The sequence below is a fragment of the Sinocyclocheilus rhinocerous genome, unplaced genomic scaffold (assembly GCF_001515625.1).
Source record: "Sinocyclocheilus rhinocerous isolate Xijiao unplaced genomic scaffold, SAMN03320098_v1.1 scaffold2393, whole genome shotgun sequence".
In the NCBI taxonomy this organism is placed as follows: domain Eukaryota; kingdom Metazoa; phylum Chordata; class Actinopteri; order Cypriniformes; family Cyprinidae; genus Sinocyclocheilus; species Sinocyclocheilus rhinocerous.
In genome coordinates this window covers 78,661-93,631 of record NW_015635043.1, presented here as the reverse complement: position 1 = coordinate 93,631, position 14,971 = coordinate 78,661, and the positions used below count along the sequence as shown (strand labels likewise).

Sequence of the window (14,971 nt, the reverse complement as noted above, 5' to 3'; positions counted from 1 at the left end):
TTTTCATAACAACATGAGCCGCTTAAAATTAAGAAAATTATCAACATTTTATTCAAAATGGTAAGCAAGCACTGCTTTGTTTATGTTTTGTATGTCTGCGTATATCTGCTTATGTCTTGTATATTGTTTCTGTTTCTCCTTTTGAATGATGAATATATACTATTGATAGCTGCTGATATAGACAGTTAACTCCTCTCATGCAGGCACAAAAGGCACGTGCTAGTTTGCAGTCGGCTGTAGTCTGTTTTCAAGCGCAGCGTTTTGGTCTAGACACAGCTGATGCGAGGCAACAACATTGGCTTTCGTCGTCACTAATTTTTTGAAGTCGGCTTGGTGTGTCCTGGCATTGATAAAAACTTCAAAATAATTCACAAGTAATCCACACGACTCCAATCCATCAATTAACATCTTGTGAAGCGAAAAGATGTGTTTGATAGAAACAAATCCATCAAGTTGTTTTTAAATTCAAATCGTTGCTTCTGTCTAAAATACGAGTCCTCAATCCATAATTTTGCCTTCTCTGGTGAAAATGTCGTCTCGTCTGAGTGAAATCGGCAGAGATCAAGCACCGTTTACAAACGAAAACTGTCCAAAACAGTTCCAAACAAATATGTGAGTGGATTTTAATGTAAAAGTACAAGAGGGGATGGACTTTTTCACTGGAAGAAGCTTTATTATGGATTATGGACTCATATTTTGGCCAGAAGCAACAGTTTAGAGTTAAAACACCTTAAAGGGCTAGTTCACCCAAAACTGAAAATTAGGCTGCGTTTTACTCGCCCCCGAGGCATCCTAGGTGTATATGACTTTCTTCTTTCAGACGAATCCAGTCGGAGTTATATTAAAAATTGTCTTTGATCTTTCAAGCTGTTTAATGCCACTCAGCGGGTGTTGCATTGCTTAAGTCCAAAAGAAGTGAAATAAAAAGCGCCAATCCATAAAAAAAAAAGTCTCACATGGCTCTCACAGTCCTCCTGTAGCGAATCGATGCGTTTTTGTAAGAAAAATATCCATATTCAAAACGTAATAATCACTTTAATGTAGCTTGCACCAGCAGTTGTACACGGAAGCAGCTCCGGGCGGATGACGTATGAGGTCAGTACTGCGCATGCGCCGGTGAGTCTCATGAAAAACAACGTTTGTTAACAGGAGCAAAGGAAGCAAAGTTTCCTTACTTTAGCAAAGGAAAACCAGTCTCCTCTTGGCTTATATCGAAATCCTCCGACATTCTTTTTTACAAATCCTCGTTTTGTACTTCTAATTAGTGACCGTTGTTTTGTTTTGATCTCTCCCCTGCGCTTCCGCATGCATCACTTCTGAGCGGCGCATGCGCAAAGCTGACCTCCATACGTCATTCCCCCGGAGCTGCTTCCGTTTACAACAGTGAGGGCAAGCTACATTAAAGTGATTATTACATTTTGAATATGGATATTTTTCTTACAAAAACGCATCGATTCGCTACAGAAGGCCTTTGTTCACCCCCCGGAGCCGTGCGAGACACTTTTTTTTTATGGATGGGCGCTTTTTATTTAACTTGTTTTGGACTGAAGCAATGCAACACCCGCTGAGTGGCATTAAACAGCTTGAAAGATCAAAGACAATTTTTAATATAACTCCGACTGGATTCGTCTGAAAGAAGAAAGTCATATACACCTAGGATGCCTCGGGGGTGAGTAAAACGCAGCCTAATTTTCATTTTTGGGTGAACTAACCCTTTAATGATGGATTTGTTTCTTACAAACATGCAGCTTTTTTCTTCACAAGATGTTAACTGATGGACTGGAGTGGTGTGGATTACTTGTGGATTATTGTGATGTTTTTATCAGCTGTTTGGACGCTCATTCTGACGGCACCCATTCACTGCAGAGCATCCATTGGTGAGCAAGTGATGCAATGCTACATTTCTCCAAATCTGATCTGATTAAGAAACAAACTCATTTACATCTTGAATGGCCTGAGGGTGAGTACATTTTAAGCAGGTTTTTTTTCCTTTAAGAAAAACGATCCCTGTGTGCAAACACATTGCCCATGCTACTGAACACTGGGGAAATTGGATATTGGTGTTTAGGGTTAGATCAGGTGATACTCCCATAGTATTCAAGGTATGTCCCTCTTCACTCCCTGGATATGAAGTCAGGCGCTTGTGCATCTCCAACCACTAATTATTCACGACTCACAGGATGCAGTCTGCTCCTTCAACCATATGTTAATCTGTCTGAGCAACCACCCCTTATAATTACCTCTCTCGCGCGCTTCTTTTCTATGGTAACTGATTTTCAGTCTGCTGTTAACACCATGTGTGTGCAAATACATGCAGTATGGCACTTATTTAAGATTTACCAAAACATATGCACTCCACAGCTGGTTCTTCCTCTCCAAGTGCTCCTCTGTCTCCCGGGCCCCAGTCTCTCTCCTGTCCCCCAGCAGCGGCCCTCAGGTTGGAGATGGGACCACGTGCTGGCAGACACTCTCCTCTGTCTGAGAGCATGGGCTTCATGGAAATGTGCCTGACAGGGTGCAAAGCAGAGCTCCTGGCTTCTACCTTAAACATGCTGGGACCCTTCCTGGAGGATGAGCTCAGCGCAGACCCCCAGCCAATGAGACTGTGGTTACGGGACACTGCTATTACACTAAAGGTGAGAATGAGGGTCAAATGATGCCCACACTCTCTCATCCTAATCCGAGCTAATGGAAGACTAGTCATTCCCTTTGAGAGATTATCAGTTATGTGCTTAGTGACAGTGAAATGCTTTAATGGACAAGCTACAACATATTACAAAGTACGACAAGACAAAGGCAGTGAAAAATGTTTTCTGCTCTGTTTTCTCTCTTTCTGACAGGATGATGGTCCTCGTGTCTACCCGACCGCTCCTCAACCAGTTCCTGTGCTCTTCTCTCTGGACGGCATTGTTTTGGAGCGTATGGATGATGGAATCCTCAGCTTGAGACGTGAGTCGTTTGGGTTTGAGTTACAGCAGCTGCTCAGATTACAGGATATCTGTGCTGTCACCTGTTAAACTAACGTTTGCTTCCTCTGTTTCACTTTTACGCATACAGCTGCGCAGAGCCAGTCAGGGATTGAGTCAGAAGGGGACAAAGATAGAGCTGGCCAATCCTGCTCTAGAGCTGAGGAGAAGAACAAGGTATGATATATTAGAAAATTACCATACACACAATGCAATGTTGCATTATTTAATGTGTTTAGCCTGTTTCAGTTTGGTTTTAGATGTTAAATAAAACATCTGCCTCTACTGTAGTTTTCAAATCCCATTTTCACTCACATTTAATGTGAACATGGCATTTCAAGATGCCTGATGTCATAGAAAAATGAAAGAATGAATGACTTCTGACGTTGTTGACATTAAACCTAGTGTGACGCATCTTGACACACCATATTTTAATTATACACAAGCGTGAATGAGCTTTGTATGGTAGCCCATTTTCGCCACGTAAGAAAAAAAATATGCTTTGGTAAATCATAATTATGACAAGTCAAAATTCAGAGATGGGACTTGAAATTTAAATTAAAATAAATATAGAAGTGGAAATTATGAGATACTAGTCGAAACTGAGATAAAAAGACAAGATAATTATGACAAAATAAAATTGAAATTTTTGTCATTATGTTTGACTTTTTAGCTCATAATTTCACCTTTTTGTAGGTGACTCATAATTGACTTAAGTCATTTTCAACTTTTTTGGCATAATTATGTTTGTCATTAATTTCGACTTGTGTCATTGTTTTTGTCAATTTCAGCATGTCATAATTATGACTTATCTCATAATGTTGACCTCTTGTCATTTCTCTTTTTACTTTTTCATTTTAATTTTCTCATATTTATGACTTGATATCTCTGTTTCAAACTTTTATCTCATAATTGACTTAGTATCTCATAATTTAAAATGTTCATAGTTGTGCTTTTTATGCCATAATTATGTGGCCTTTTTATGTGGCCAAAATGGGCTTCCATAAGTTTTTAGGGCATTTTGTTTCTGTGTGTGTGTGTCTGTGTGTGGTCTGTCTGTGTCTCTCTGTCTTGTGTGTGTGTGTGTCTGTGTGTGTCTCTGTGTCTGTATGTCTGTCTGTGTCTCTGTCTTGTGTGTGTGTGTCTTTGTCTGTGTGTGTCTTTGTCTCTGTGTGTGTCTTTGTATGTGTGTGTGTGTGTGTTTGTGTGTCTCTGTGTGTGTGTCTGTGTCTGTATGTCTGTCTGTGTCTCTGTCTTGTGTGTGTCTGTGTGTGTGTGTGTCTCTGTGTATGTGTCTGTATGTCTGTCTGTGTCTCTGTCTTGTGTGTGTGTGTGTGTGTGTGTTCTTTTCAGAGAAATAAAAATGTTGTAGTTGATACAGTTTCAAGCCTACAGGATATAAAGTGATTGTAATTTCCCAGTGCTTGGCTACGATTCCTTTTGAGGACAAGAGAAGGCTCTTGAATGTCAACAGGTTGGCATTTGACTTCTTAATTACATGAAGGCTGAAGTCTAAATGTCTTGTATTATTTATGGACGAAGGTGTATTGCTACAACTCCTCTCTAAAATCGTCTCTTTTCCCATTAGCATGTTTTCAGAGGAGTGTTTTTGTGCTTCAACTGATCGTGATGGATCTTTAGTCTAGTTCTGAACAGATCTAGGAACCTCATATGTATCTGTTTCTCTGTTGGTTCAGCCTCTGGAGTCCAGACTCGCTGATGTCCAGTCAGCTCTAGAGAAAGCTCTGTCTGACCGAGAGCGCCTGCTACAGGAAGTCAGGAAACACGACCCCTCCTTCACCTTATGATGTACAAAGGGAAAGAAACCAGACTTGAGGTTTGCCTCTGCTGACTTTAAGTTCTCATCCATCCCTTTCTGACGTCTGAGAGTGAAATCACATGTCATCCAGTTCTCTTCAGTCTCTGCGAGTGTCCTCCATGAGTCTTCCTGTAGTGACGCTTCTCTTTCTATTCTACACCAATTCACCAAGTTCCCAGTTGGAGGGGGACTGAAATCAACAGTGAAACGGATGCTCACTTTACATCTCAAATCAGTTTCCTGCGAGGTTCCCTAACTGTTAAGATGCTGCCTTTGAAGGAAACTGCTAGGTTTCGGAACAGAGCTGTTGATTTGATTTCTTATTGGCTGCTATTCAGCGTGTAAAGTACAGCCGATGTGTGTGTTATTCATGAAAGGAGCTGAAGCAAAAGCACTTTGACGTAAATGCGCTGTATATATCACAGTTTTTATCTGAGGTTCAGTGTACAAAAGATGGTACTTCTATTAACCAACACATCCTCAGAGTCATTGTACTGAGACTGAGATGCCGTCCATTTCCTCTAGTGTAGGATCACGGTTCTCATGCCGTACCGATGAAGTGATCATAGAGAAACATTAGTGCCAATGCAGGTGGTCAAATGATTTGGTGCACAAGCTCTTCAGATGTGAAGTCACTTTGATTCAGTATTACAATGCTCGCTTGTGTCAATGTAACAAACATTATATCTAGACTTATTACATTGTGGGTTATTTAATGAAAAAAAAAAAATTTTTTTGGTCATAGTCTGTTACACTAAATAAGTCACTTTGAGACATTTCACTACTCCTATAGAGTTTAATTATTCATGTGTATGCATATTTATTTGAACTTTATTAGTATGAGATTGGATGTCCATTAATAACTGCATCAATGAAATGGACAATTTTTTTTGTTTAATGTAAAAAAATAATGGAAGTGATTTAAGTTTTAGTGTTGGGTTGGGATGATACATTTCAGTTTTACTACTATTATTATTATTATTATTATTATTATTGTTATTTACAAATTGTCCTTTCTAACCCCCTTTTAAAATGTTTAACTAGGAGTTGTGATGAAAGGATGACGTGAAGAGTGTTTCTGTGTGATGTCCTGCACAAAAAAACGAATCGAACTACAGGTGCTACAGCATTTTGACACATTTCTGGTGTGTACTGTATTGTTTAGGACTATCACAAGACTCATTTTTTGTGGTAAATCAGTATTGTGAGGCATGATGGTTTGTGGGTTTATAGAAAACAGCTGAATGAATGTGGCTCCTCTTGACCTTTATGTGATATCGACACCCCTCTCATTCTTCGAATGTTTGGATTGCTTTATCAGCAAGTGTCCGGGGATTTCAAATGTGGCCCATCATTATTGACTTTGAAAGTGCTTTTTCTGTTTCTGTTTCTGTAGAGTTCCAGGGTCTCATTGTGTCTCTGTGCTTCAGCTTTCAGTGCAATGTGTAGCATTCATATACACTAAACAATCTGTTAGTGATCAAGATATTCCTGTCTTCCAAAAACCTTACGATAGTCTAAACTGTAAAGACATTTTTCTGTAGATGGTAGAAATGGAAATATTATTCCTACGATCAAAAATAACTTCATTCAGTGCATGGAAGGGAAAAAAAACAAAAATTTGTTGATGTTATATGCATGACTTTACTTGAAATCTTTCACAAGTGCAACATCATCAGGGTCACAGACTGTTGAGTGAGGCTTTTATATATTTGATTTTATTTAAGGGTCATTGTTACACTGTTGATGAGTATTGCCTGTGATCAGAAGAAGCGTATGGTAAATATTGACCCGGTTTTACTAATTGTATTGCTTGTTTTAGCTGTGTAGTTGGTACTGAGTTTACTTCTATTTCTATGCGTGCAGTTTAATCATATTTGTCCAGTGCGATGAATGTTTTGTTTGTTACACATGAAGGTGTCCGACCGTGTGGCTGATCGTTTCTCAAGAACAGAATGATTGGTCTGCTCATCTCCGAATGAAAGTTGCTCTCGTTAATGTTTTGCGATATATTTGTAAGAAACAGAAATGTCCTTACATGCACGATCATCAAAAGATCTCAAAATTGTGCTCATATTCTCCAAGATGCCAAAGTCTGTAATCAAAAGTCAGATTTCAATATGAATTTGAACATTTCCCTTCAAATTCACTAATTGATCTGAGCTGCCATCCATATTATTATTATTACTGTCAACAATTCTCTATTTCATCAAAGGGATCTTTAGAGAAAATTCTTATATTAAAGCATTTCTTTGCATAAATATGGATTCAGGTGGACACCTGATACCGTTTGCATTTTCATGTGTCATATCCAGAGTAAAGCCGGATATGTGGTTTGTCTCCGAGCAGAATGTTTTGTGCAGCAGATACAGTGTACGATTGTACGATTATCAGGTTTATGGGAAGTTGTGAATTGTTGAGTTGTGCTTGGTTATCTGATGTCTGTAATGGTACGTGTTCATCACTGTTCATGTCCCTCAAGACCTGCTATGGTTGAAATTCATGGGTTTAGTTTGACCTCTAATCTCTTCATTACCATATTCTAATGTAAATTCCCATTTCTGTCACCACATTTAAAGTCCTCGAACAAACTAATATTTTGTTGGTTCTGTGAACCATAACTGTGTGCAAATGTCAAGACCAATGATGATCAATAAAATGTTTCTTAAAGTTGAACTTTGTGCATCTTCTGTCAGTTACTCTCTCGTACATCAATACACTTATTCAACTGAGAAATGAACAATATAGTAGTTTTATAAGCTACTGTTAAAAAAAAAATCAATCTGAATAAATGTCCGAAACACTAATTCTGCTGTAGAGAAATGGAAGTTAAGTTAATGTTGAGTAACTTATTTTTAGATACAATCTTGCCAATTCTGCTTCGCCAACAAGAATGGGTGATGCTATAGAGCTGCCACAAAAATGGAAGTTCAAAGACAAATTTATAAAAATGGCTGCACACTTGTTTCTCTGACACATAAGGTCTATATCATTGTAAGAGTCACTGAAACATCTGAACACTAGCCTGAAACAGGACCGATAACAACACTGGGGCTTCCAGAGACGGTCTATGCATTGGTTGTGGGGATTTTTCTGCAGGTTACATCATTACAAGTGGCTGTTTATGAGTGAGTCATTGAATCATTCATTTAACCAATTCACTAAAAACGCTCATTCATTCAGTAACGAAACCCTGCTACTTTACCGCTTTTCCACTAAGGCTGGTGCCGGAGCTGGAGGCCAAGAGTGGCACTTGTTCAGATCCAGCATGGCCGTTGGTGGAACTAGGGGTGCCGGGTGGTAATAGTTTTGTGATTAATTATTTATTAAACTGACCAGAAATATATAGCCCAGTGCGGATGTATTTTTCTTGCGCGATATTACTATAATTTTACATTCCGACTTGTAAAAACCATTCACGTCCTCGTCCTTTTTATGAGCCATTTTCCGAAGCTTCTCAAGCTTCTCAAGACGGCCACCGTCAATCACATAAGCACATCTCTTTAATAGCGCTCTAGTCTCTGGATAAACGCGCTCTTACCGCTTTTCCACTAAGGCTGGTGCCGGAGCTGGAGGCCAAGAGTGGCACTTGTTCAGATCCAGCATGGCCGTTGGTGGAACTAGGGGTGCCGGGTGTTTTCCACTAAGGCTGGTGCCGGAGCTGGAGGCCAAGAGTGGCACTTGTTCAGATCCAGGATGGCCGTTGGAGCTATTTTTGTAATAGTTTTGTGATTAATTATTTATTAAACTGACCAGAAATATATAGCCCAGTGCGGATGTATTTTTCTTGCGCGATATTACTAAAATATTTTAATAAGACTGAATTTGTATTTAACCTGATCACGTTTAATAAAAATGCATTTTAAGTTTAATTATAACACCGCATGTCCATGATTATTCAAACAACGAACAAATTATACAGCAAGCAAAGAACATTTACATTATCAAAGAATATCACTGAATTCAGTCTAGCGTGAGTGTAAGCACTCTAAAAAAGCTATGTTATAATCAATGATGTTGTCTGCAGTGTATGGTGAATTAATCTCTTATTTACATCGCATGTACATCTGCACTTTGTTGTTTCTGATAAGAGAATTCGCCAAAGTGCACTGACCAAAAATTTTGCGTATCAGCGATGTTAATATTTAGTAAAATCCCCTTAAAGGCACAATATGTACCGTATTGGCCCGAATATAAGACGACCCTGATTATAAGACGACCCCCCCTTTTTCCAGCCGTACCTTTTGGAAAAAGGCTTTTTAAAAACAAAATCTTGTTTTTTTCTCAGTAAAACACATTTTGTCTTCAATTACTTTCATATTGCATATTTTTCCTATTTTAATTTTTGTTTTGAAAGTATGTTTGGCGCCACCTAGTGTTGTGGGTGTATTATTGACATGTCAAAGTCTAGACCCTGAATATAAGACGACCGCGTTTTTTCAGATGTATTTCCAAGAAAAAAATATCATCTTATATTCGGGACAATACGGTAATTTTCGCCGCTAGAGGGTGCGTATTCAAAATAAACAGAGACAAAGGCGTAGTTTGATGACGCCATGACTGAGCAATGACACTATAGACACGCTCCGTATCACTAGTTAAAATTGCTTATTTCTCTGGATTTAAACATTCTTCGAAACATTTGGGATAATGTAAGTACACAAGTCAGCAAAATATATAACACTGTTCTAGTGGTTTTTGGATATTTTAATAAAAAAATCTTACATATTGTGCCTTTATTATGATTGTCTGCTCCTATGATTAAGGAAATTGCAGGTTTTGACAAAATATTAAATTTTTTAATTCTTTCAAAGAATAGTGAAAAGATTACATTTTTATATTTCCATGCACACAATATAATTACACATAATGTATCTGCAGAGTTTTCAAAATAACCAGACATTACAAAACATACAAAATAAAAATAAAAATAAAAAATGACAGTCAGTCCAGACATTTCTATGATGTACTGACATTTGAGTTACATTGAGACATTGTGCAATATTTACCACCCTAAATATCTCTATTAACATTCATTTATTGTTGTGATGTTATTTTTAATTTGGACACTTGCTCCAGAGGACAGACTGTGGACAAAATAAGATGTATACTGCATCCTCTACTGTAAACATCATGAACAAAACTGAAGGCAACAACAGTCAATTCCAAACACACCAGAAATGTAATAATAAAAATAATAATAATTATTGGGAGGGAACACCTCGCTTTTCAGACCGATGAGCTTTGTAAAAATCGACGCGTTTCAGAAAGGCGGGGCATAGAGGAGAAACAATAATGTACAGTATGTGGAAAATAATGTGTTTTTTTAACCTTAAACCGCATAAACACATTTCATTACTCAGCTAGACATTTCAGTACAAACAGGTCTTTGATAACAATTCTTAACAAGTATCCAACAAGTCTCAAAGTATTAAATAACAATAAGAACAGATATTAGTTTACCCAGTACAATCTGTTTTTACTCTTATTGGATCCAGTTATGAATCTTATACACATTTCTTTAGGATTTCCTAACTGCTCCACTTACTCTTTTAATAGCTGCCTTTGGGAAAGCCGAGCGTCTGTACATCTCATAGCGGTTCAGCTGTTCTTCAGAGAATGATGATACTAAAACTCTGTGCAACACAAATGAGGAGTTTTGCATCCTAATCCAGAGTAGCACATACAACACAATAAACAAGAATCAAACATGAAGCTTACTGCATCTTTTGTATTTCATCTTCATCAACTTTTTGCCGCTTCTCCTTTTTCTTGTCATGCTCCACTTTCAGTCCTTTGGGAAAGCCGAGCGTCTGTACATCTCATAGCGGTTCAGCTGTTCTTCAGAGAATGATGATACTAAAACTCTGTGCAACACAAATGAGGAGTTTTGCATCCTAATCCAGAGTAGCACATACAACACAATAAACAAGAATCAAACATGAAGCTTACTGCATCTTTTATATTTCATCTTCATCAACTTTTTGCCGCTTCTCCTTTTTCTTGTCATGCTCCACTTTCAGTTTTTTGGCAGGAGGAGGATGAAGTGATGAAGATCCCTCTTCCTCTTCTTCACCAGCAGCAGCAGCAGCAGATCTCTGAAGCACAATCAGATCAATCATGACTAAAAGCTTTTCTATCGAATAATTTCAAGTCTTCAGGAATAACAAACGGACTCACCGCTTTGCCCTGCTCTTTCGCAGTGGTCTGCACCGCAGCGGGTTCAGAGGAGGTGCTGCTGCTCCCCGGGGCGTCCCCGGACCCCTCGCCCGGCTTGGGTCTCTCCGCGGGCCTGCTCGCCTCGCCGAACCCCGCTTCGGTCCTCACACGGGCCGGGTCTGCCATGCTTTGGCTGACAGATTAATTAATGTCAGATGAGGTGAATTAAATAAAGAATAATAAATAAACTCGCTTAGTTTATGCTCAGCAGACGTGAACCCAAAAACCACTCCAAACAGGTTTCTATTTAATGCATAATTTTCTCCACTACCTAATAATATATTCTATTCTTGTGTTGACAAAATAAAACCTGTATTTCTCCATGGGTTACTGAAGTGATTCTAATTCTTAGATGTGATTTTCCCATTCGTGAAAGCGCCCTTTGAACAAGATACTGTTGCGATAGCATGGCATTTCGATACATTTACATGGTACTATAAGAAAACGTGGTAATAATCAAGGTAGGTATGTGCATATACTTACATTTGACTGGGTCTTAATTGGAAACAACTTGTTAGACAAAACAACCAACTGAACTGGAGTGTGGAGTGACAATGAGAAGGCTTTATATATAAATATATAAAAAATAAATAAATAAAATTACATTCAATTATTCCTTATATTCTCATGAAGTAAGAGTCTTCTTCTTCCTCTTTAGATGTTTTATGGCGGTTGGTAAACCAGCCCAAAATAAGAGTCCACAACCACAAATTATTTTCAACCACTGATGTCGATGACCCAACCATTAGGTGGCGCTCTTTACTTTATAATAACTGTTGCATGGCCGACACGGACCAGAAGCTCACAAGCCCGATCATCCATTCAAACGCATTCAAATCATACAAACTATTTGTCTAATTGCAGATATTTGTACAATGGCCGTTTAAAATAACTATGATCGTTGAAATATATTACTTCCAAGGATTCGCACCTGCTTTTTAAAATGTTTTTTTTTTTTTTAAAGCAATAAACATAATCTAATCGTCTGTGATTGGTCCATCCTGACGGGCGCTGAGATAAGAAACACATGCCACGTGACACGCTCTGTTTTACTCCAGCAGGGGTCTGAGCAATTTTTGTGCGCCTAAAAGTTAAACGTTTTAGAAAATTACAATTCAGAAATTGTAATATGCATTGAGTAAAAAAATGCACACTAAAGTGTTCAAATATAATTAATGTTTAGATCTATTTAATAATATAAACGCCCCTTTTAACCACTGAGATATATAGATCATCCATTCCGCTAAATTAATCTATTTCGGTGTTTCTGTTTTAAGACAACGGGAATTTATGTATTATCAAAAATTGGCTTTATAAATAAATGCATAAATTGTTACTTTTAAATTATACACAAAAATTATGTTATTTTATATGATGCTCTTCGCATCAAATTTCAATAGAGAACGTGTACTTAAATCAAAGTCTCTTTCAGTGAATATTTAGTCTTTTAATTAATCAGTAAATTCTGACAAAAATTAGGCCTAATTCATACATTTCATCTTGTTCTGTTCAAATTCTGCTGCAATATCTCTGTATGTTGGCGGTGAATCAGTGATCATCCTAAAGGCTTCATCCAAATCAATCAAAACTCAACGCTTTCTTCGGGTCATTTTAATCATTCAGCATCGATATAACATTACAATCTTCAAAATGGACTTAATTATGAAATTACAAAGAAAATAAATCTGTGCTGCCACTGTTCATGATGATTCACTTTATAAGAGACTCTTTCCCAACTGAAGCAGGTTTCCATAAATCCCTGGTAAACTGTCACGGTTTCTTCTGGCACTGATGTCAGGATGTCAGGATGAGTGATCAGACGAGGGCTGCGCCATCGAGTTCAATCCCCTAAATGCAGTTCACCGTCATTAGTGTAATTAATGATGTGCATAATTCGCGACGTCACCGAGGAACGCACCCGTCGAGGAAGTGACGTGTCGAGCCGTGCCAGAGGAAGTTTGTGCGGCGCAGCGAGAGAAAGTTTCCCCGGAGCGGCTGCGCTTGGAGCGGGAAGAAGCTTGACACAGCCGCCGCTGGTGGACCGAGCGGACCGGAGCAGGAAGAGAGCGCGTCGTGCGGCGCGTGGATGCGTGTTGCGGCGTCGGAGAGGCGTGCAGTGGGTTCGTGAGGCCGTGTGACCGTGTCTCCGCCGCTCCTCCTGCTCGCGGTGAGATGGGGAAGGAGCAGGAGCTGCTGGAGGCGGCGCGCACCGGGAATCTGGCCGCCGTTGAGAAGCTCCTGTCCGCGAAGAGACAGTCGTCCGGTTCGGCCGCTGCGGGTGGTTCTGGATCCTCCGGGAATGTCGGGAGCGGCGGGCACAGCTCTTCCCACCCGCTCTCCAGTTTGCTCAGGTAGGAGAAAGCCACGGAGCAGAGGCTTCTTTATCTGTAGGGGTGACCGGGGCTAGTTGTCACACTTTTTACTCCCATTGATATATCTCAGGTCTCGAGTCACTTTCTGCGTACACACGAACATTAAAGTCTCAAGTGCACACAAAAAAATTAACATTTTACAGGAGGAAAGATCATTGAAGGCTGTATAGCACTGTGTTGTCTATAGCGGGGCATGTTGTCACACTCTGTATGGGGTAAGTTGTCAACAGGCGGCTGTTTATTGACAACTAATTTGAGAACAATAGCTTTACTGAACTGTAATCTGCTGTCCTAAGTTAAAAAAAAGCCATGTTTTACAGTATATGTATTTACATTTAAAACATGTGACAACTTGCCCCAGTCTGATAAAGTGTTTCACATTTCAGTTAAAATCTGCTATTCTGATGTATGTCAGAGTGGTTTTATAATGCTCAATGTGTTAAATGTGATATTTGACGTTTTAGTTTGGATGACCTTTTTAGTTTGACCATTTGCACAATTGAACTTTTGACTCAAAACCTTATGGTTATTAAGGTAAAGCCCGTTTTCAAGTCAAGTCAAGTCTGCTTTATTGACTTGACTTGACTTTATTGTCTTGACTTTCTTGGTTACAACTGAATTACTACGTTTTAAATTAATTTCTGTTGACTTTCAAATAAAAAAAGCAGCTCAAGGATTAATTCCTTTTCAAAACAACCAATCTGTCAGTTCTTTCGCAATATAAAAATCACGTTCCTCTTTAAGTCATGAAAGCATGAGTAACATGCGCCATCACCCCTGCTATTACGAAGCGAAATCTAGTAGGCTACTCATACAGCAGTAATACTGAGATGCAGGACATTCCTGCTGCATGTGATCTACATGTGTATTTACAATGTGGATGTCTAGGTGTGTGATGCAAATGCAAATTATTCTCAATGCAGGGTGAACCCAGAGCTGATCATTTGCATGCACTTGAGCTGTCAGAATGGCTCTTATTTTGTTTTGCATATCAAAGAATAATGTTTAGGCACAATTTCACAGTGGACGTTGATAAGACGAACGTGGTTTCTGTTTATAGATATATAGAGACACTGATTTGTTTGTGTTGAGTGTCTTGTATTGTGTGGCGGTCTATCTTATTATATAGATTTTTTTTTTTTCTATTCAGACCCTTGATTTTGCTGTTAGTCAAAGGTTTTGTCTTCCAGTATTTAGATGGCTCATATATGTTTTCATCCATAACTATACACCTTACCTCTTCTTCTGGCATTACACAAGCCATTTTTGACCCACATGTACAGAATCAATCCTATTCCCTGTGCAAATTTATCATTTAGAGGCCAGAAATGATGCCATCCGTCCTGCCCACCCCTTCTCTCCGTCAGAAGTCTTTGTGTCCACTGGCATCTGTGTGTCGCGCCTGGCTCAGTGGCTCAATGACTGTGCTCTATGGTGAGAAAGACCGGCTCAGCGTGTGTCGGAGGTAAATAAACGGATGATCGGCTGGAACTGGTGCCGGCAGGAGAAGAATAAAGAGTGCTCTCTGTCTTGTCCTCCCTCTGCTCACAGGCCAGAGATCTTTAAGAGCATCAGCCTGTATTTACTTACCAGAG

General features: G+C 39.1%; 1 protein-coding gene, 1 long non-coding RNA gene and 1 pseudogene across 2 annotated transcripts in view; 2 read left to right on the top strand and 1 right to left on the bottom strand.

Annotated features, from left to right (window-relative positions):
* Positions 1 to 7,443, top strand: part of LOC107746334 (UHRF1-binding protein 1-like) — a 48,053-nt pseudogene extending 40,610 nt beyond the window's left edge.
* Positions 7,444 to 10,578: 3,135 nt separating this feature from the next.
* On the bottom strand, positions 10,579 to 11,047 carry LOC107746329 (uncharacterized). Its single transcript, XR_001640681.1, has 3 exons — positions 10,966 to 11,047; positions 10,738 to 10,883; positions 10,579 to 10,652 (listed from the first exon to the last, which is right to left on the bottom strand). It is a non-coding gene; the product is annotated as an uncharacterized LOC107746329 (long non-coding RNA).
* A 1,895-nt stretch (positions 11,048 to 12,942) lies between these two features.
* Positions 12,943 to 14,971, top strand: part of LOC107746333 (ankyrin repeat and SAM domain-containing protein 1A-like) — a gene marked incomplete at its 3' end in the record, with an annotated part of 71,311 nt that continues 69,282 nt past the window's right edge. The window contains exons 1-2 of the mRNA XM_016560486.1: positions 12,943 to 13,052; positions 13,112 to 13,355. Coding sequence (XP_016415972.1) covers positions 13,177 to 13,355 — 179 coding nt within the window. The remainder of the gene's footprint in view (positions 13,053 to 13,111; positions 13,356 to 14,971) is intronic.